Source organism: Patella vulgata, chromosome 3 (genome assembly GCF_932274485.2).
Source record: "Patella vulgata chromosome 3, xgPatVulg1.2, whole genome shotgun sequence".
In the NCBI taxonomy this organism is placed as follows: domain Eukaryota; kingdom Metazoa; phylum Mollusca; class Gastropoda; family Patellidae; genus Patella; species Patella vulgata.
This window is the reverse complement of record NC_065881.2, coordinates 52,663,544-52,687,664: the sequence shown is the minus strand read 5'-3', so window position 1 is coordinate 52,687,664 and position 24,121 is coordinate 52,663,544. Positions and strand designations below refer to the sequence as shown.

The window sequence follows — 24,121 nt, the reverse complement described above, 5'->3', positions numbered from 1 at the left end:
CAATTTACGTTTACCCCTCTTAACAGGGTTACTATTCCCCAAATTCCGAACCTCTCTAGCTGGCCAACAATTAGCATTTGCCATCATTATTCTAAGGTTTGAAAAACATTGTGTCCTCAACAGAGCGGACAAGAAGAATTATGCTAATTAAATGGCCATAACTCGAGAACAAAAATAATGTTTACGATCATAGTCAATCCCAATTGTTGTCTACCCATAAGCATCATTATTCCAAGTTTTGAGAAAGATTCATTGAAAATTGTAGCTTAAACAATTACACTAATTCTAGAGAACGGACAAATGAGTGTGGCTGGAGCGAACAAAAGGGCAACTGCATTAATCGCATATCAATGCTCTGTATTAGCAGGAAAATGGTGCCCAATATAATTTTGCATGGAAAATGTAACTATTCATACTTTTAAAAACATTTCTGCCAGGAAATATTTAAAAAGAAAAAGAAAACATATTTTGAATTAACTAAATATTTAATAATTTCAATGAAGTATTGACATGGTGAGTAATACAAGAACAAGAAAAAGTTGAATAGGAATAGACAAGACAGTATCAGAAATATAGTAATCAATAAATAACTAGGCTTTATTCATGAAAACACACTTATTATTTAAAGATATATTCCTTCAAGGTTAATTTGCTTGTTATGGCATTCTGAATCAATTGATGACTTAAAGACCAATGTTCCCAGACCATAGCTGTGTAGAGGGAGCAGAGACAATATAGTTCTAGGTAATAGCAGTACATATCCAGAACTTAATAGTGTTCCCTGTAGCTTAGATATAATTTCTCAAAATGATTATGAAAGTAGGGTATTGCATATCAAAGGAATATATCTTTAAAGATGGATCATTTGAACTAGCTTTGGACTAGAATCTGGGCTGAAGGGCTAGAAAAATAATATAAGATGATTTAACAAATCAAACATTAATTCATTGTTCGTTTTTTACTATTTGTTGTAAACATGCATTATGTAAGAGCTAAAACTGCTCCTTGCAGGGTTTTCTTTTGGCTTCAAATGCTACATAAATTATTATTTTGACATGTATTAACATGACAAGCCAAAAATCAACTCTGGATCATCGCATGGCAGAGATTTAAATGGATTAAAACATCCATGAGATTTAAAAGTTTTACGACAAAATGGACAATCAAGGCCAAGAATCAAACAGTTATAACTTTGCTTAGAGAACAGTGTGAACTATTATAAGCAAGAACGTCCAGTTTTTTATCTTCATCTTACATAATGCATCTTTGTAAGCAAGATTAGTTAATATAGACTTGATATTAAACCCAGGAAGGTTTACAAGATGAAGATGACCTGTTTGGATGGTGCTTTTCAATTATTAAGGGCTATAAAATATATACATGTACAATTGATTAAAATATGTCAAACATGATTGAATGAAATAAACTATTCAATATGGTTTATATATTAAAACTTTAAAGTATATTGTGTTATGGCACAATAAATCTATATTAAATATCGATACTACTAGGTATGTAATATAAACAGTCTTACATTATATTTAGGGCTGTTCCATTCCATCATAAAGTACATGAGGGAGTGACAGGGCCACTTCTTGGAAATGAATCTGATTACTTTGTTGGAGATCCCCTAAAATCAAGCAAATTATTGAAATAAAATTGAGATAGAGAGAGAGAATTGGGGTTTAACGTTCACTTGATACAAACTAGGTTATTTCGGGACTAGGTCATTTATGTCAATAATTTGCTTGCGCGTAGAGGTCTTTAGCAGTGGGAGGACCCAGGGAAAACCCACAAGGTTGGACAGATGACCCTACTCCTTGTCATGTACAAGCGGGGAATCGAAACCATGCCACTTGACTCATTGACAAAATTTCTGATCCAAAGCGCACTCGTTAACCATTCGGCCACCTAATTCCACCAAAAAAAAATGAACCATATGTTAGTCCCATATGTTAAGTGAGTGTTAACCACATTCCTCTCTCTTTGTTGGTGATGGAAATCTTCCAAAAACATTCAATAATATTTTCTATACCATATTTTCAATTTTTAACAAATCTGACAGAATTGAACTAGTTTGTGTCAAGTGAGCATTAACCCCATTCCTGTCTCTTTATTGGTGATGGAAATCTTCCAAAAACATTTCATATTTTCTATACCATATTTTGATAAATACTATTTTCCATTTTTAAGTAATCTGACCATAAACTAAAGGGGAAGTAGCCAATAATAAATTGAATATATAACAGATTGTATAGGATAAATGTATGACTATACAGATGTGAATGTATAATAAAATATATTATAACAACAGGCTTGTTTAAAATACAAAAATACATTACTCATTCATAATAAAGATATAAATATCCTTACTTCCTGTTAATCCCCACAAACTAATTTCTGTATGGGTGTCATATGACTTTATGTTGACTAATGGTCATAAAACAGTCAGCAGGTATTATTATGAAATATAATTGCTCTTTATTACATGAGTAATAAAATTAATTGTATTCCATAGTATCCTGTGTATTTTCAAATCAATTACTAAATGCCAAATCATTGACACCATTTAGCTTTTAAGACATGAGCTGGGTACATCAAGTATTATTTGTCCTATCATCAGTGATATCTGTTGGGCATTTAACACACACACACTTTCGAGAGATGGACAGATGAACAAGCTAAAAAGAAAGTGATTTTTCCTACAATCAAGGGCCATAATTCAGGAAATTGCAATTCGATATGCACAAATATCGAAAGGAACCAAGATCTTTGTGTTATAAAATTACATTTCAAGTTTCAACAAAATCGGATAAAAATTGTGACTCTATAGGGTCCACACTCAACAACCTTGATATACCATATTTTTAGGCTATTTGAGAACGAACAGCGGCCATTTTGTCTGTCAATTTTGGGCCGATTTACACGAAATTCGAACTCAGCCATCCTTAGGGTGTAACGGTGATATAATAATAATACGTTTTTTTAAATCGGATAAAAATTATGACCTCTATAGGGTCCACAAGCTAAAACTCAATTTTTCGTACAATCAGGGGCCCCAATTCAGGAAGTTGCGGTCCGATATGGGCGAATATCGAAAGGAACCAAGATCTTTGGGTTATAAACTTACTTTTCAAGTTTCAACAAAATCGGATAAAAATTGTGACCTCTATAGGGTTCACAACCTTGATATACCATATTTTTACGCTATTTGAGAACGAACGGCGGCCATTTTGTCTGTCAATTTTGGGCCAATTTTCACGAAATTCGAACTCATCCGTCCTTATGGTGTTACGGTGATATAATAATACGTTTTTTAAATCGGATAAAAATTATGACCTCTATAGGGTCCACAAGCTAAAAACGCGATTTTACGTACAATCAGGGGCCATAATTCAGGAAGTTACGGTCCGATATGCGCGAATATCGAAAAGAACCAAGATCTTTGGTTTATAAACTTATATTTCAAGTTTCAACAAAATCGGATAAAAATTGTGACTTCTATAGTGTCCACAAGCTAAAAACGTGACTTTTCGTACAAACAGGGGCCATAATCCATGAAGTTTCAATCCGATACATGCCAATATCGAAAGGAACCGAGATCTTTTGCAGATAAACCTATATTTCAAGTTTCGTCAAAAACGGATAAGAATTGTGACCTGTAGAGTGTCCACAAACAAATTGTGGATGGATGGACGGACAGGGGCGACGACAATATACGTCCACATCAAAATGTGGGCGTATAAAAATTATACACATATATAGAGATTTATAGGCCTCCTTCAATCACTCAATTATTTCTGTTGTAGAAAGGTGCATTTGGAACAAACTTTTGTAGTAATATTGTATTATTGCAGACCACTGATTATTTGTCGGTAATGGAAAATCCTGGACATCTAATTGTTGGTGTGTGCTGGCCATAATGATTCATTTCCTAATATGATTAGTAACTCTTAAGTTTAAAATATTTGTTATTTATTCCAATAAGTGTCACCCAATATGACTGGAACTAATGTGAAACTAATACATTTCTATAATGTATTTTAGACTTCTATTAAATTTCGCTTTATTTTTCTTTTCTATTGAATATTGTGAGAACGTATTTCCTATAACAAATTGGTAAAGTATTCAATATTTTACATGTTTATCAACTAAAATATAAAAAACAAATAATAAAATAGAACTTTAGATTATATTACAATAAAATATATAAAACTAATCAACTTAATTAAGCTGGTGTATTATTACTACGTAATGGTAATTTAGTTTTTGGAGTTGTAGTTTTTGTGGGTGTTTTGTTTGGTTTTGTAGATTTTTTCACCATCTTTGTTGGGGGTTTCATTCCGGTTCTGGTGCGATTTTCTTTACTTTCTGACATCTGTAATAATAAAGATTTTACAATATAAATATTTCTTGCAGATCTAACGACTATATTGTTGTCACACCTGTCCATCTATGCAGCAATTTTGTACACAAACTATGGATGAAAATAAATCTTGTAAACACTGTATAGGTCAGAGATACATCAAATTTACATTGATTTATTTCTGCAGGTTAGAGTTCCAGAGATTTATTTTATAGAACACCTATAGAAATTATGATTCACACATCAATTGTAGGTTATAGTGTTATTGCCCTTTCCCCATGCTACCAGCATACTGATAGTGTTATTATTTTAAACTTTTGGTCATTCATAAGGAGAAGCAAAATATATGACATAAGATTTCTTATAAATACAATAATAAGCTTACATATTGCACACAAAAACCCCCAAGAACATGTGATCCAATTACTCAAATAATTTTTGAATACATAAAATAATAACAAAGGTCATAATATTAATAAGCATATATGTTACATATGAAAAGACAATGACACTATACAGTGATTAAGTTATAACTTATTTGTATATATTACAGTGGTATTATTACTCACTAAACCTCCTGATCATTATATTAATAATAGCATCGGATTGTATGATAATAGTCAGTCATGAAATCGTGAGAACTATCATATGTGTGAAAGATGATTATCATTTCCTTCCTGTAATATTATAACAGGCTGAATTCCATATGGTATGGTACAGTGATGTACTATACTACATGTATAGTACTAATGACAAACAAGAAAAATTCACAAGTCCTTATATGGTCTAACTCAAATGCAAATGTACACACATCTGGGGGAGAAAAAAAATAATTTTACATAACAATGATCAAAACGAGAAATGTATAAAGTGGCCTTTTGAAATGGGGTGCAGTTTTTTTTAGAAATGTTTGAAGAAATTTCTATGACTAGTGGATATTTACATAGCATTAAAGTAGATACAACCGGCTTAAATAGCAATTACAATGTGCCTGGATAAACCTGTCTATAACTCAGGAGGTAGACATGGTGGTTCAGTGCATAAGACACTGACTCACTAACTAGGTCAGGGGTTCGATCCCTGTGTTGGCCGAGAAAGTTCATCTAGATGTACCTGTTATCACCCGTCACTTCAATCAGTTATATAGAAGGATAACTCGTGTTTTCCTTTTTTTGTTCGTCACTTCCGATTGCTGAAACATTGATTCCACAGCTATCGTAGCAATGATCTCTGTGATAAAATAATATTTGGAATGTGTTTAACCAGTTCTATCACATATATAATAATGACTGGCACCAATATTGTCCTTTAAAGCAGGAATGTTGACGTATCATGCAGCATTAGCGATACCATTATTTACTTTGTGACAGTATTAATACAGAATTGAAAAAAAAAAATCCTGCTTTTACTTATATGATATTTGATAAAGATAGGTTGCCAATCAACAAAACATACACCCTTAGCAGCTAAGTCACCTGGGCAGACAAGGGTTTTGACATATTTTTTCTTTTGTAAGTAATGGAAACATTTACAACTCACTAAAATTAAGTAATCATCAGAAATCATTTGAATTTGTTTCGATTGTATTATAAACACTGTAAAAATTTATATTAACTTTAGCTTCTAGAACTTCAATAAGATTTCAAGTGATCAAGGATCATAACTCTGGAAGTCGATCGGATGTTAACTTTTGTGCCTAGAGTGTCCACATGATTTTTCAAAGTGATCAAGGGCCATAACTCTGGCAGTAATTATTGGAAATCGTTGAAAATCAACAGGCTTCTTCGTCTCATGACTGTAAACACTGTGCATATATTTGAAGTCAATCGGATATTAACTTTAGCGTCTAGAGCATCCAAAACATTTTTCAAAGTAATAAAGGTCCATAACTCTGGCAGTAATTATCGGAATTCGGTGAAAATCAATAGGATTCTTCTTCTTGTGATCTTTAACAGTCTGTATAAATTTAAAGTCAATTGGATATTAACTTCAGCCTCTAGTGTGTCCACACGATTTTTTAGAAAATGATCAAGGGTAAACTCTAGCAGTAATTATCGGAAATTGTTGAAAATCAATATGCTTACTCATCTCTTGACTTTAAAGATACATTATGGGAGATTAGATAAAGAGCTGGCAGTTCTCACTATAATAATTAAAAAACCCCGATAATGTAAAGGGAATTTGTTGAACATTTCAGTCAATTGATTCACTCTGAACCGAGAATTTAGAGATTAAATTTTCGTCCTAAGTCTCGGTCATCATTACTAAAGTCAGTATGATAAATAACATAGTCTCGATTATCCATTTCATGATCATGGAGCAATATATGACCATATTTCAAAGTGGGCGTATAAAAAGTAGGTAGACATTATTATTACACTTACTTTACTTCTGTTACTAGTATTACTAGTTGTTGATATACCAGATGTAGACGATACATCACTACCAGCATCACTAGCTGTATCATTGTACTGTTAAAAAATAAATATATTTATTACCAGGCAATGAAACATACGCCCACAGCAGCTAAATCGTTCGTGCAGTCGACGATGGTTGTCTCATATTTTTTTTTAAGGGTAATGGGAGCGCTTACAATACATTAATATCAATTTAATACAGATTGGATGAAAACTTTCGTCTTTTGAGCATTCATAAGGTACTACAAAGTGAAACAAGGGTCTTATAAAAAGAAATTGTAGATATTCCATAGGTTTCTTCATTTTACTAAGAATGCATTTTATTTTAAATTCCATACAGATCGGACGACATCACAAGGTTCTACAAAGTGAAACAAGGGCCATAACACCAGAACAAATTAACAAGAATTTCATGCAGATCATATGATAACTTTTGTCATTTGAGCATTCACAAGGTTTTATGAAGTGAAACAAGAGTCACACCTCCAGAAGTGATAAATGGAAATAGATGAAATCCGATAGGCTTCATTTACTATTTGAATAATGCACATGAATTTTATACAGATCGGATGATAATGCTCATGAGGTTCTACTAAGTGAAACAAGGGCCTTAACTGTAAAATTAATTAGCAAATATTGTTGAAATTTGATTGTTTTCTATGTTTTACTACTTCAAATAATGCACATATGATGAACGTACGAATAGGGGCAACAACAACATATCTTATTTCCTTGTGGGCTTAAAAGATAGGTTGCCAGGCAACAAAACATACGCCCACAGCAGCTTAATTGTCGGCAAGGCTTGTCATTTATTCTTTTGTAGGCAATTAGGGGCATTTATATTATAAGACAATTTCATACAGATGACATTATAATTTTCGTCGTTTGAGGGTTCACAAGGTTCTTACTAGAAATTATTGACAGAAATTGCTGAAATTCAATAGACCACTGTTTCACAAATTTAAATGATGCATATAAATTTCATACATATCGGATGATAACTTTCATCAATCGAGCATTAACAAGGTTTAACAAAGTGAAATAAGGGCCATAACTCTAGAAGTAATTATTGTAAATTGCTGAAATTCAATAGGCTTCTTCGTTTCACTAATTTAAATCATGCATATAATATAAATTTCACAAAGATCAGGTGATAACTTTTGGCGTTAGAGTGTTCACAAGGTTCAATAAACTGAAACAAGGGCCTTAACTCTAGAAGTAATAAATGGAAATTTCTGAAATTCAATAGGCTTCTTTGTTTCACTAATCCAAATAATGCATATTAATTTCAGAAAGATCGGATGATAACTTTGGCATTCACAAGGTTCAATAAGGTAAAACAAGGGCCATAACTCTATACGAAATAATGTGTACGAAACTCACATTCCAAAGCGTACGTAACTAACGTACGAAAATTAAATGGTAGCTGGCTTTTTTTTTCGCACGTATACAGTGAATGGCCATTTTGCTCAGTAATCCCAGCCAGAATTTGGCTATTTTTTAAAAAATGCGTAAAAGTTTTAAATTTTTGTTTAGAACTGAAATAAATTAACTTTTAGTCAATCCCCACGCTAAAAACATAGAATTGATTGTGTATATCTGAAATAGACACGACCGAAGCACAAAATAGTGCCAATATGCCGACGTCAAATCTAGAGTCAGAGTTGTAGATGATGTTATTTTTGTGAAAAATCATTGGAAGAAGCGATAAGACGTTCTGTACGGATTATACAGTCCCTAAGGCTGCAAGAAGGCTATTGTTTACAATGTAACATTGTGTCTTGTAATGTTGATAATGATCATAATGATGGTGTTTGTTGATGTGACCTCATGACCTGTGACGTTTAGATAACGTCATATGGATATCATGGCTATTCACTGTGTCAGAGTCACTTCTCTGCAGGTAGGGTGAGTCTGTCGTTCAGATTGATTCCAAAGATGTTGTCTAAATTACCTCTGAAGAATCTGATTTTCTAGATGTAACTTCTGCTGTTTCTTCTTCTTGTACTGCATCCATTGAATTAGATAAATTAATGGCTATTGGATCTTGATGTGTCTGTCTATGCATTTCTTCTATCAAGTCTTTGTGAGCTGCTGTCTTGGACAGATTTCTAGGATACGCAAATTCTTTTCTTTGTGGAGTTGTTCCTGATAAAAAAAGAGAATGTTGTTTTGTTAATATAATACCACCAATAACCAGCGGCTGCCAGGCAGGATACGCCCACATTTTGCAAGAGATGGATAGAGAACAAGCTAAAAACAAATGGGATTTTTTGTACAATCAGGGGCAATAATCCAGAAAGTTATGGTCTGAAATGCACAAATATCAAAAGGGACTGAGATCTTTGGGATATAAAGATATGATTTAAGTTTCATCAGAATCGGACAAAAATTGTGACCCCTAGAGGGTCGACAACGTTCGTATTGCATACTTTTACACAATTTGCGAACAAAGAGCGGGCGTTTTGTTGGGCAGTTTCATTTCGATTTTCCCGAAATTCAAATTCAACCTTCATTATGGTGGAATGGTGAAATATTTAAAATCGGAAAAAAAATTGTGATCTCTAGAGAATCCGCAAGCTAAAAATGCTATTTTTCAAACAATAAGGGGCCATAATCCAGGAAGTTAAGTTCGAGTATCCGCAATTATCAAAAGGATCCATGATCTTAGTGTGTAATGGTGATATATTTACACATTTTTTTTTAAATCAGATAAAAATTGTGACCTCTACAAGGACCACAAGCTAAAAACGCGATTTTTCGTACAATCTAGGGCCATAATTCAGGAAGTTACTATCCGATATGGCAATATCGAAAAGAAACAAGATCTTTGGGTTATAAACTCACATTTCCAATTTCAACAAAATCGGATCAAAATTGTGACCTCTATTGGGTCCACAACCTTGATGTACCATATTTTTACGCTATTTGAGAACGAGGGCAGCCATTTTGTCTGTCATTTTGGGGCCGATTTTCACGAAATTCCTTAGGGTACAAGCTAAAAACGTGATTTTTCATACAATCAGGGGCCATAATTTATAAAATTATGGTCCGATATGCACGAATATCGAAAGGAACCAAGATCTATGGGTTATAAACTTACATTTCAAGTTTCAACAAAATCGGATAAAAATTGTGACCTCTAGAGTGTCCACAACCTAAAAACGAGATTTTTCTTAAAATCAAGGGCCATGATACATGTCGATATTGAAAGGAAGTTACGGTCCAATATGCGCGACCATCGAAAGGAACCGAGATCTTTGGGTTATAAACTTACATTTCAAGTTTCAACAAAATCGGATAAAAATTGTGACCTCTAGAGTATCCACAAGCTAAAAACGAGATTTTTCTTAAAATAAAGTTATGGTCTGATACATGCCAATATCGAAAGGAACCAAGATCTTAGGGAGATAAAGCTATATTTCAAGTTTCTTTGAAATCGGATGAAAATTGTGACCTGTAGAGTGTCCACAAACAAATTGTGGACGGATGGATGTCCATCTGGACGGACAAACAGGGGCGGCGACAATATACGTCCACATGAAAATGTGGGCGTATAAAAAGGGTGGCTGATGAAATATAATTTTCGGGCAGCATTTTTCATTTCAGTTTCATTTAATGCTCTTGACAATTACAGTAAAGTAATAGATAAATCCTGATTTTAAACAGATAACCAATTAATATTTACACTAAAAGGCTCTTTAAAATCCAAGCGAAAACAAACATAGAATTAGATGCATGGAACAATATAATCAGTTGTTCCCCTACTCGGTTAAAGGATAATATAATTTATTGACCAGGTTACAATTTACCTGTAGGTACATCAACTTTCATGTCAGTAATAAATTCTAACATATCTTCTTGTCTGTTGTTGATATTGGTTGTTAAGGAAGCTGTACAGTCAGTAATAGACTGTGATTGTTCTGTTATTATATTGTTGATTGATTGTACATCTTGTTGACATTGTTGTTTATTTTGAGCAAATTTCTCTAATACAGATTCATGTTGTTCACTATATGAACTGGTTAAATGCTAGAAAAAATAGAAGATAATGAAGACCTTTGATAACGAGTTGTTTAAATAATTTGATTCTTTGCTAGAATTAAGAAAGTCAGCAGAGAACTTGAAATGGTCCTTAAATGACGATGGCATAATTATTTTAAGGTTGAGATAAAAATAAAGGTTTCTCCCTGATCCTAGTTCTCATTGTGATTATATTAATTTTACCACAGAAATGCCTATGTTGGTATATAAGAAATATCTTTAGTCAGTAATATATGATATGATAGATGATAGATGAGATGAGATGAGATGAGGTGATGAGGTGATGAGATGATATATGATAATTGATATTTGATACGATATGAATGCACGGGGGCCTAAATCATTTACCTGTGTATTTTGACAATGTGTTTGTAATGATGACTGTATAGTAGTTTTATGATCAGTTAGTTTCTTCGTTATTTGACAACTATGATCAGCCCAGGCTTGTGTATGGGAGGTAACTGTGTCAGTAATATCTGCCTGAAGAGTTAGAAGTTGTTCACTGTTCTTTTCTAAGCTTTCTTTAACCTGAAGTGAACAACATACATAAAAACCAACATGCCAGATTATACACAAATATCTCAATAAGTACCGGTATTAGCTTACCAAAAAAAAAACCTGCAAAAATACACGTGATTGTGATGGCTTGTATGAAATGTTTTCACAATCAATAATTTTATTTAATCACATAAACAGTAACATGAAATCAAATAGAAACTAATGCACTTTTTGTGGGGATTAAGAGTACTTTTACTGGAAAAGGTATCTTGATGATAATCTTGTATTGTAACTGACTGCGACTAAATAAAAACACTATTATTATTCACCTGTGACATTAATTCTGGGATGACATAGATTTAATGTAAAAAAAAACCACCTACCAACCTTTGGATAATATTTAAAGTGTTAATAAAACTTATAAATTTAACACATTATAATCTATAGATCCAGAATTTTAAATAAAGGTTATGAAATACTATAATAGGTAAATGTCTCTTTAATACATCAAGCTATTTTCCAAGAGTATGTCACCTTTAAGGTTATATAATTATCCTTAAAGTTCCATAATTACCTTATTTATATCATCTTGAATGTGACCAGTACTTGATTCAGATTCTTTTAATAATTCTCTTTCATTTGATTTGATTAGTGATGTTAAGTTATCTGTATGACTAAAAAAACCATATTATGTCAAAACTTTATCAGTTTGAAAATAATTAAATATCTTAATATTTTCATACGTAAGATAGATAAGTAACAGTCTACCTCCACAGATATTTTGAAAACTGTGACATCCGAGAAATATAAATTCATATCCAAATAAAACTGAATTCCTTTTCCTCGTTTATATAGAACAGAATAAACGCTCTGATAAATAGAATGTTAAAGAAATGATCAAATGAAAACAAAATAGCAAAACATACCTTTGTACATTGTCCTTGAATGTTGAGTTATTACACAAATTATCAACACAGCTACTGTCAACCTGATAAAAAAAAATATTGGCTCCATTTATTTTTCTGTTAATTAAACAATTGATATTCAAAAAATATTTGCTGTTCTACTAGTACTGTTACCTAAAATCAGTAAAAATTATTTGAAAATTTAATATAGAATTAGAATGCCTAATGTCTGTGTGGCATTAGTTACTTTTCTGCTCCTAATTCCCCTAAATCAAACTGTTTAATTTTGATAAAGTACAAATTCTGCTTGCCGATATATTTTCAAAGACTTACCCTCTGGTTTTGTTCAGTGAAAATAGTATTCTGTTGACAAACTAATTCAAGTGTTTCTTTTAATTTGTTTTCCAAGGTCTATTAATGATAATACAAATCATAAATATATAATATAGAAGAGATAATCATTACATTTTATTAATATCATATACATTACATCCTCATTTTACAGACACAATGATATACAAAAATTGACACCTGAACACTGAGAATACACCATTGCTTTAATTCAAGAAGGCAGGAGTACCAGAACAACTGGAAGCACAATTGTAACAAGAGCGGAGAAGGACACGACAAGCAGCCATTTAAAATTTAAAGGCTTATTTCATCCAGGTAGCGACGTTCCAATTCAAATGTAGCTGATAGAGGTGGATACACACATTACTGACTTGGTTTTTACCCATTATCTATTGTGGTTTCATTTTACTGTAAAGTTGTTATGGCCTCTGTGGGTTGTTGTTGATGTTCAGCCTACAATCATGCCAAAAATGACATGTCCATCAACATTATGTCTGGCCAGTACTTCTAGTCAAAACAGTGGTGCAGTGTGTCTTATTTGTATATTTAATTTACCTTTTGAAGTAAAGAATAAGACTGATTTGCTGATGATGTTTGTTGTTGTAAGTTGTTTATTTGTTGTTCTGTTTGTGTAACATGTGTATTGACTGTATTAGATAGTTTCTCCAACTCATTATGTAGACTTGTTGTTTGTTTCTCTAATAGTACAGCTTGTTCTTCTCTCTGTTAATAAAACACATAACATCATTCTCATTTCTCAAATAATCCTACGGTAATAAAAGCATACCGGTAATTGTTAAAAATAAAAACATATTGATTAGTCTTTTCCAATGATAATAATAAAATTGCCAGAGTAATAACATTTCAATAAGTAGATAAGTAAAAATTTTGTTGTGGTTGGTCTGTATCATAAAATGTAGGTCTACATGTAGGCCCTATGCCAAATAGATTTGGGATAGACCTAATGTATATACCAGCCTCATTGCATGTGTTATAAAAGTGAACTTAGACCTTTGAGTTTAAAGTTAAAGTAAATCGCTAATGGGTAACAACACATATAATAATGTAATAATAATAATCGAATGGCAATCTCTAGTGTCTGGTTATTCCAGTCTACACTGATAGTATTTTTGTGGTAGAAAACTACAACAACTCTCGTAAAGTAGGTCTAAAGTAGCTGGAGGCTAGTAGTTGGAGGACATCTAAACTGGGATCTCAGTGATACACAAGGAGTTCAGGAAGAAGATGAAATAGGTAGAGAGGCCAACCTTTTAACTAGAGAAGAAACGTTTAGAATAAATTAGTTTATAATCTACCAGGAGTTCGTCTATCTTCTCTGGTTAAAGGGGTTGCCTCTCTACTGATAGTATTTTTGTGCACATGACTTGTGTTATGGTACACGATTCGTGTACAAATGGTAAAATGTTTACTTTGTCTTAAATACTGGATATCACTATCAGAAGCCCATCTTTTCCAGGTAAGATCACAACTTCAATGTTGATGTAAAATTGACAAATAATTTGTGTTTTCAATGTGGAAGACTTTGGGTGATATTGAGTTAGAGACTTAGCTACTTTAAATGAATTGTTCTATTCCTCGTGTATATCAATGATTAACGTTGTTTTGTAACATACTATTCATAACCCAGGTCATATTTTTGCTACAGTATTTTCCTGCTTTATTTATCTTACCTAACACTATCAGTACTCAGTTAAAGCCAGAATACGGATCAAACACAAAACCATGTGGTCAAACCCAATTCGTCAACTTGACAGACAATATTATAGATTTTTAGGGACAATCTATTTGATGTGTGAATAGCCTCACATGGTCAATATATGTTGATTCTCAAATACTTATTTTTTCATCTTCAGACTTTTAATGTCAACACAGCAAAACCACAGATTTGCTTATCTTATCACACATTACGTGCATGGCACACCCTTTCTAGAAATTAAAATAACAGCTGTGCCCATCACCAAAGTATAGTAACAGGTATATTAAGAAAACCATCTTACCTGTTTATTAACGATATCTACAAGTTGTAATAAAGCTGTACAATGTGTCTGTAGGGCAGTATGTAAACCTGTTACTGTAGGTAATAATATCTTGTCTCTTCTACTTTCTATACTACTCACTTGTTTCTCCTAAAAAAATATACACACTTTTACCATTTCATGACTTCCTATAATATCATAAGAAGAGCTTGAAGATATCAACAATGCAATTCCTGTGTAAAATATGCAGAGTAAACATTTCTAGTATAATAAATCTAGATCAGGTACTGTGTACACAAATCAGGTCAGAATGCACCCGAGAACATGAACATACAGAATTTAAGAACAATTTCAGTGGAGCATGCCTCTAGTCAGCCATGGTATTAGATTCCTTGTACCTGTGATGCTTGATGCGAGCCTCCCTTTATAATCTGCTGCACAATTTTTGTATAAAATGCTGAAAAAATGTTATCTAAGCTTACCATTTATGTTAGACTCAAAATGATCCAATAAGAAATATCTAATTGACTTATGACAAACCTTTGTTGATGTAGTGTACTCCATTATACTGTCTATTGTTGTGTCATGTTGTTGTTTACTCTCTTGTTGATGTTTATCAATAATTATAACGTCATCTTGTACAATAGTAAACAAGTTATTTACTTGATCTATAACACCACTCATTTCATTTAATCTATTCTTTAACAGACTATCTGAAAAACGCAAAATATGTTCTGTATTTCTATCTTGGGACACAAAGTAGTAATAGCATTTAGATTATTTAAAATATGTGATTCACTATTTATTGTAGTTTCCTACATCATAGATGTTCCTATTAAAATGCAAGGCACAATGTCTAGTCATTTGGATGGAACAAAAAACAAGGTCCCATGTAAACAGGGGCTTGCACATAAAAGAATCTTTGACAGTTTACTTTATTTCTATTTAAATTATTACCAAGTTGATCTGATGATGATGTTTTAAATGAATTCTGTTGTTGTAAAAATTCGTCCAACTGTTGCTCCATCTTGGTAATATTTTGTGTAAAGTTTTGTTGAAAGGACGATTTATGGTCTTCATTATGTTTTTCAACTGACCGTTTTCTATCTAGTTTAGCATGTAAACCACTAACATCTGATGTTGATGATTCTGCTGTATCTAGTAACTATACATATATCATAAAATTAATCACATTACCTTTAATTTTAAAATCTAATAAAAAATGTATTTGTCAGATGAATAACTATGTATAACAGCCACAATGATGCTGAGGGTTTATTTTTATTCAGGACATCTGAATGGGATTGGGGAACAGGCTTAGCCTATGTAAAACCCCTCTCCCTAGTGCTTTGCAGTGGTATAAAATATAGACATATCTATTTAATGAAAAAACACATTCATTACATTAAGTTTTTGCACCCTGTACAATGGACTGACTTGGTCTAACCAAGATATATTTAAAAGTTGCTGACAAGCCAGGCATCTGGAATGATTGTACCTACCTGTTGAGCTTGTGAAAAAAGAACTGTTTCTGTTTTAACGTGTTCTGATACTAGATATTTTTGTTCATTACGATCTTGTTCTGTTACTTCCAGTGTTTTTTGGGTATGTTCCAGGTTGTTAGCAGTAATTTCTAAATTCTGGGATGTTATCACCAACTGTTCTGTAGTTTGTTCTAAATCCTTCTTTGTATCATCAAATAAATCAGATAACTATAAAAAAAAACACATTATAATCATTTATTTGCAGAAAAAGGAATATGTGAAATGAAATAAAATGGGGTTTAACATCCTCTTTTCTTCACTGACTGCGCTAATGGAGACAGCACGTAATATTGTAACCAGGTGATCTGTTCATAATAACAAGAAGTATGAGAGATAAACATATCAATAACTTGTAATTAACATATCCCAATTCCAGATGGAAACGGACATCAAAAAAAAGAGTGAATACTAATTATGTTAATAGAACTTAAAAATGTAATTATCAAGTCTATTCAAGTTGGAATATAAAAAAAAAACAAATCTCATTGATTTTCAATACAATTAAAAAAAAATATTGAAATAAACCAATATTGAGATTGAGCACTTTTATACCTTGGCCATTTCTTCTGTCAGAGCTTCTATTTTCTCTTCCATATCTTTAATACTTTCTTCTTGGAGTAATATCTTGTTTTGCATAGCACTGATAATAGAAAAAATTGAATCATAAATTATACATAAGTATTTAAAAAGTGTCATCCAACTACTTAACATTTTCTCCATACTCAATTCTATATACCGGTATAGAAAAATACAGACCCATAAATATATTGTACACTTACACATAATTTTCTTCTGCAATAAATATTCCATTTTTCTCTCTAGCTGCCTGTAAATCTCTTCTTAAACGTTCAATTTCTTCATTATATTCCTGGGAAAAAAAAAAGAGAAAAGTTTATTTTTAATTATTCTTCGAAACACAGTCGACTTGACAGGCTCCATAATACTCACCAACTGCAAAGTCTTCCTGGCTAGCTCTAAAATAATTGAATATCATTCCTGTATAACAAGTTTTTAAAAAAAAACTCTTTCCCAAGTAAAAAGAAAGAAACACTTCAAAATGTAAATTCTAAAAAAATTGTCTAGTGTTCACAATCTTTAGCAGTTAAAATGTAAATTATGCGAAGATAACTCAGAAAAATAGCTACGAAATTAACATTCTGAAAATAATTCCACTTTTGGACTTTATCGTGTATCATGGTTACAATCACAGGATGTCAAAATGTGCCCAGAGAGATAACGCTGCAAAATTCATGATTAGAAAATTTTGAAATTCAATAAGCTTCCTCATTAAAGCCTAATGAACAATTTCATCAAGAAATTTTAACTACACCGAGTTCAGGGACATTCCTAAATTTATAATACGGTGGGAGATTAGTCAGTGATTTGAATTTCGATAACGTTATTCCTCCTAATGACCAAAATGAACAATCCTTACAAATCTGTGTATAATACCAATACTCACAAGAAATTGAGGATGGACGACAACATTTATTAATTGTGGGCATATGAAAAATGTTTGAAAATACAAATTATAATAATTATACATTTACCACATTTTGCAAATTTTACAGTAACAAAAGACATTCAGTCACATATTATCAAACTTAATGTGGAATCGAGGATAAAACGTTACAGCCAATTATTCGATTATCTCCAATTTATATAGATCTACTTACTCGTAATAAAGCTTTCTTGGTCAGTTTTTGGTTAATTTCTGGTCTGTTCATGATGTTCTTAGCTCTATGAGCATAGTCTAATGTACTCAGAGTTTCCTGGCATAAAAAAGAAAAGGTTCAATGTGTAACAAATAACAAGCATACAAAACAAAATCATTTTACATAATGTTCACATTGAACATGTGCTTCCACTTGACTCACTACGCGATATAACAATAAGTCACAATCACTGAATCAGTAGGGCTTGCTAGTTTACAAGTACAAAAAATTCTGATTTACAAAATGACACTGACTGAATGAGTAAAATGGAACTAAATACGTCACAATTCTGCCAGTTCTAATTGGTGATAAGGTGTGTATTTAAACACAAGAAACTTGTTTCAGCTACTATGATTGATCAAGATACTATAAAGGATACAATTCGAGTCTCCATGGTAATACCAGTAAATTCAGGTTACCTCCCTTTACCTCTGAGAGTTTTCAAATGCCCAAACTTATGCTGTGCAAATTTTCCACTAACTAGAATTTAGGGGTAAGCTAAATGTCATAATCATGAACAGAGGAGTTCCAAGCATTCTCTAGCCTCTAAATCCCTCCCATCTTATGCAATCAAGATGTTTTTGTACAGAATCTGATACTTACATCTATATTACATGAAGCAGGTGATATAGTTGCTATAATAGATGTTTTAGTTCGACCACCTAAAGAATCTTGTAATAATCTTGTCAGTTTGCTCTCTCTGAAAAACACAATCATAACTATAAAAACACAGATTTGAGCTACACATAGACAAAAAATAGCATTCAAATTGCTCCAATTGCTCGCCTACCAGAATGAATTTAACTTAACTAGTGTTTCGGACTGTGAATATGATCAGTTCTCTCACTTTGCACACAATATCTAACTTAAAATTGTTAGATACATGCAGCTTAGCTTTACTTGTGCTAGTACATCATATGATTATTAAGAGCCCAACTGTCGGTTTGATCATTTGACCAATCCAAATACATTTTGAGCAATGTTACTACTTTAGACATTTAGTCCATTTAAACATACATTATGCAATAGATAAATCTGCCTATTGCAGGTCTTTCTTTAGGCCTGAAATGTTATCTAAATTATTAATTAATCATTAATTAACTTATCCAGATCATAATCAACTCTCGATGTCATCGCTAGCCGGTGATATTTAATGGATTAGGATCCGATTTGCTGCTCAACTTTCATTCATGATTAAATCATGAAATGGATAATTGAGACTATGTTTTTTATCGTACCAACTTTAGTAATGATGACCAGGGCTAGGCTGAAAATTCAATCGCTAAATTCTCGGTTCAGAGTGGACCAATTTGACTGCAATTTTCAGCAAATTCCTTTACATTATCTAGTATTTAACTATTATAGTGAGAACTGCCAGCTCTTTATCTAATCTCCCATAATGTATCTTTAAGAAGAATAAAAAAGAAAACGTGTTTATCAAAGTGGTAAACAAATGTAATAACCTGTATGGTATATGTGGAGCATGCTCAACTAAAGCTGTTATAACTCTTCCTAATGTCAACAAACTCTGATTTATATTACCTGAAAATAATTTATAATATCTATATTTACCAAAATAAAGAAGATCCTCAAAAATGCATTAACTACTCAGTGATATTTTTCAAAATATGGACTAAAAAAACTTACAGCTGTAAAAACTAAAACCAATGTTTGTCATATAATAATACAACAATATCAATTGAGAATATGTTTTTATAACATCGTTTTCAAGTTTAAAACAATATAAAACATACCAGCTTCTCTTGCTCTTTTATCTACAGCACCAGATCTACCAATATTCTCACTTCCTGCCAGATCAACCTTATTTACAAAATTATAAAAAAAAATTGTGTTTATTTTACTTTAAAAAAACCCTAAACACCTAAAAAATAATGTTGATGTTGGAGTAAGTAAACTGATAACAGTTGTAGAGTAGTATATAATATCAAATATAGTATATTGTGAAAACAAGATGTTAATAAATTATTGAATAATTCATTAACATCTTGTTTTCACTATATTCTACAGTAAAAGCACTGTGTAGAGTGGTCCCTTTTTTCTATATTTAGCTGATTTAGCATTGAGACATTTCATCCTGATCTACATTAAATGTAATGTGGTTTAATGTCCTACTGTTCTGCTTCTAAACTGGGCTAATGAAGACGGTACACACCATACAGTGTGCGATGAGGGAAATTTGGCCCGGGCAGTGGCCTACTCTTATATCGAATTCCAACTGCCAAGGGATCTTTTACGTGCACGCCACTGTGTACACAGGACCTCGGTTTTTCGTACAATCCGCACAACTAGACAGCTGTCCTTGTCAGGTCCTCCATCCTGCATCACTGACAAGGGGAAACCACGCCGGAAAATCTTGGCCAATGCGGGGATCGAACACCCGACCTTCAGGCTAGCGAGCCAGCGTCTTACCCACTTACTTAGCCACCATGATCCCCTGATCTACATTAAATGTGTTGAACTAATAATAATAAAAACTGTACTACATACCAAATACAATTTTCCTGTTTTTAACAACTCTTCACCATCTATAGTATTTTCCTTTATGTGTATTGTCACAGAAAATACACTATGAGACCGACTAAAAGGATACAAATAAAATACAAATAATACTTTGGCAATCAATGTAGAAAAACATGAAAATTTATCAAGGTTTCAACACAAATGAGCGCTGTATCCATATTTTCTTCCTTTGAAATAATTTTCCCAATGAATTATCTAATAATAAATTGATATGATCAAGGACTCAAATCTTAATGTATCAGTCATTTTGGTACTAAAATAATTAATCACATGAACAATATGGGAGAGAATATCAATCAGATTTTAATACTGTTCAGGAATCTTTCACAGGCATTATGTCAGCTTTGTTCTGTCGGTCTTATCCTTGAAAATTGAAAAATGGGTTGGAAATGAAATGAAATGGGGTTTAACGTCCTACTGTTCTGCTCCGACTGGGCTAATGAAGACAAGCATACACTATAAAGTGTGCTATGAGGGAAATTTTGCCTCTTATATCAAATTCAAACTGCCAGGGGATCTTTTACATGCATGCCAATGTGTGCACGGGACCTCAGTTTTTCATCCCATCCGAACAGCTAGACAGCTGTCCTTGTCAGGCACTCCGTCTGGAACCACTGACAAGGACAAACCACATCGGAATAAGTGGGTTGGAATAATAGTCCCTGTATGGTAACTGTTTTATATACATGTATACAGTACCTGGATGTAGCATTCATTAATGTAGCAGCTGTTTGTCTTCTCGAAGCACCACGTTCTAGTATCTGATAAACTTCATTTTTATTTCTCACAACAACATCTTCTAAACCTTGAATAATTACTGAACCCTAGAAATGTATAATATTGTATTTACAGCTGTAATTTGGTACTGGTAGATAGTACTGTTAAATACCATTTGTCTAGTTTATGATTTTGAGTATATCATTTACAGATTAAAGAATTAAATATTCACACTCGACTAAGCTCATTAATTCATACCTTTTTTGTAGCATCATCATAGATTCTTAATTTTAAAGAATCTTCTGTTGAACCAAGTAGATCAAAAAGCTCTTCATTATACAACTCTAAGTATGATACACGCACTGAAAATTCTACTTCCTGAAAAACAAAGATCAAACATATGCACACAGCATATTTATTCTTTTGTAGGTAATGGTGGAGGGCATTTACAAGACAATTTCGTTCAAATAAGATTATAATTTCCGTTGTTTTAGGGTTCATATGGTTCTACAAACTGAAACAAGGGCTTTAACTCTGTAAGTAACTTAGTGAAATTGTTGAAATTTTGTTTTACTAATTTATACAGTATAATGCATTGCATATAAATTTCATACAGATTGGATGATAACATCTGTCCTTAAAGCATTTAAATAGGCTACTAACCTGTGTCTGAAGTTTTTCAAATATATGATACATAGCTCTAGGTACAATACCAGCTAATGGATCATCTTCCCATGATATAGATGGATCATTACTTCTCTCACCTTCCATAGTAAATGTTTTACCAGTACCAGTCTGTCCATATCTACAAAATAGTTCAAACCATTAATCTGAAAACAATTCAACGAACGAAAAGGGAAAATAACTTTTCGCCTGCACAGGTTGCCATTTTTTGTATAAAAGTTTGTAAATATAAGTGCAAATATAAAATAAGCTACTGGTTCTGGTTGAGATTATCATAAAAAAAATCAACAAAAGTTTAAATGAAATCATCCAGTTCTGATTTAACTGATGACAGCATAGTAACAACAATACGAGTCATGACATTTAGTGAATCAATTTTAAAATGAGGTGTATCAGGTGTTATCGAAACAATAAGCATGCTACGGGTCAATCACCACATGTATGTGATTATTGTAATAAATCATTTGTATTATGTTGATTACAGATTATAATCTTTAACAGTCTATTTCACAGATTTTGATACTACTAATATTGTCAACTTACGCAAAGATGGTACAATTATAACCTTGTAATACTTCATCAACAACTGGTGTAACAATACTATTATAAACATCAATTTGTTTACTAGCTGGTGGGAAAACATGATCAAAATTGAATGTTTTTGTATGTGGATTAATACCCAGTTTCTCCTTGACAGTAATTTCTTTCTTGTCTTTATTACAATCAACAATAGAATATGATGCTTGCTTTCTTTCAATACTGTTTAAAGGTCTGAAAAAAAAAATGAAAAAAAAACTGTTGTAAGAAAAAATATATTGATTTACTTACCAGTCATGATCAAGGACTTATTTTTAAAAGTCGAAATGGGCCAAAGTGTAAAGACTTATAAATGAACAAATGTATCCTTGTGAGATGAGTGATAATTATAATACACCAAAGGAGATACAAAAATATGAGGAGACAAATTGAAGATTTAACTGCTTCCTCAATTAATATAGTGACTATGTGATACAGTGATCGCTTAATGACTCTTGAGTCTTGTCTATTTCTACTCCATTATATCTTAGACTACTTAGATCGAAATCTGACTATTGCTTTTTTTCTAGCTTCAAAATATAATTACTATTTATACTTAAAGTAGCTAAGCCTCTAACTCAATATCATCCAAAGTCTTCGAAACACAGATTATTTGTCAATTTACATGTAAAGTAAATCAACATTGGATGTTGTGACCTTACCGGGAAAAGATGGACTTCTGATCCAGATTTTAGGCAAAATAAATGTTTTACCATTGGTAATGGTACACAAATCGTGTACCATAATGCGTTTCAGCGCCATTTGTAACAAACAAGGGACTCAAAGAACGAGGCTAGACATGTTCCATCAAACAGTCATTCCATCAAACAGTCATGCCATAGGCCTATTCTTATCTAGAGATGGCCATTCGATTGAGGTTTCAGGCGTATTTCGCCCAACATTTCGTCATTTATACTATTTTAAAAATCAAGAGTAAAAATGGAAACAATTGAATGCAAATCAGTTTACATTATTAATTTATGTGTTGCGACCCATTTGTGTCAATTTCTAGCCTAGGTCCCAAATATGAGCCATTTAGCTCCTTTAATTAAGCTTATTCATGACAAACCCATTGCTATCTAATTCTAACTCTCTAGAACATCGGATAGGTATGTTATCATTTCAGAAGACAGTGTTTAAGTGTCTTGAATTTAGAAAATACTCAAACACTGACTGACAATTGTCTTGAAGAACTGCCGAGACTTTGTTACCGATATCGTGCCCAATAGGCCTAATGGTTCTTGACAATCGAGACAATATGACTACTAGTATTTCTAGTCAAACATTCATAAGTTACAGAAAAAAGTAATTTGACTGAAATTTTCAATATCATTTTTATTTTTTCAATATTGATTATACTATTTGACTCTTTAATAAGAAGAGCAAAAAACAGAAATTAGATGCTCGGATATAGACTAGCAGTTAAACTTTACCCATCTATTTAAAATACCGGGTTTATTAATATTAGGCTATAGAATATTTGGTTGGCATCATCATATCATGAATCATTGATATTGAATGTTTCTGGTTAGGGCAGTGACTGAGTGAGTTACTCAGTATATTTAGATCTAGGCTAGCCTATTTGATCTAATATTGGTATGGTTGGACGAATTCAAATTCAACTTACCGACATCGCAATGAAACTTGAATCTTTTGATCTTTCTCGCACCGACCCTTTGAAGCCATTTTAATGAATGTGTAACCGGGTTTATTGCTTTACTAAAATAAGTTTCAACATTTAGGAACAGAACTTGTCAATTTCGAAA

At 32.3% G+C, this 24,121-nt stretch overlaps 1 protein-coding gene across 1 annotated transcript; it reads right to left on the bottom strand.

The window, feature by feature from the left end:
* Positions 1-466: 466 nt before the first annotated feature.
* On the bottom strand, positions 467-24,121 carry LOC126815193 (kinesin-like protein KIF11-A). The gene is made up of 25 exons (XM_050540752.2): positions 23,983-24,121; positions 22,323-22,550; positions 21,759-21,900; positions 21,354-21,473; positions 21,078-21,202; positions 20,346-20,436; positions 19,592-19,658; positions 19,301-19,379; positions 18,441-18,537; positions 17,799-17,894; positions 16,902-16,990; positions 16,675-16,762; positions 16,081-16,290; positions 15,536-15,743; positions 15,119-15,291; positions 14,600-14,728; positions 13,137-13,304; positions 12,564-12,641; positions 12,252-12,313; positions 11,900-11,999; positions 11,176-11,355; positions 10,596-10,815; positions 8,738-8,931; positions 6,751-6,837; positions 467-4,378 (listed from the first exon to the last, which is right to left on the bottom strand). Exons 1-25 carry the CDS (start codon positions 24,039-24,041, stop codon positions 4,229-4,231), a joined length of 3,240 nt encoding a protein of 1,079 aa, XP_050396709.2. The 5' UTR covers positions 24,042-24,121; the 3' UTR covers positions 467-4,228.

What these genes read in the sequence shown, in the direction of transcription:
- LOC126815193 (XM_050540752.2), bottom strand. Translation starts at nt 24,041, where the DNA reads ATGGCTTCAAAGGGTCGGTGCGAGAAAGATCAAAAGATTCAAGTTTCA. An exon ending in CTGCTTCATGTAATATAGAT is followed by an intron (nt 17,895 to 18,440) that starts GTAAGTATCAGA and finishes TTTTTATGCCAG; the next exon opens with GAAACTCTGAGTACATTAGA. An exon ending in GAAAGTTGATGTACCTACAG is followed by an intron (nt 8,932 to 10,595) that starts GTAAATTGTAAC and finishes TTTTTTTATCAG; the next exon opens with GAACAACTCCACAAAGAAAA.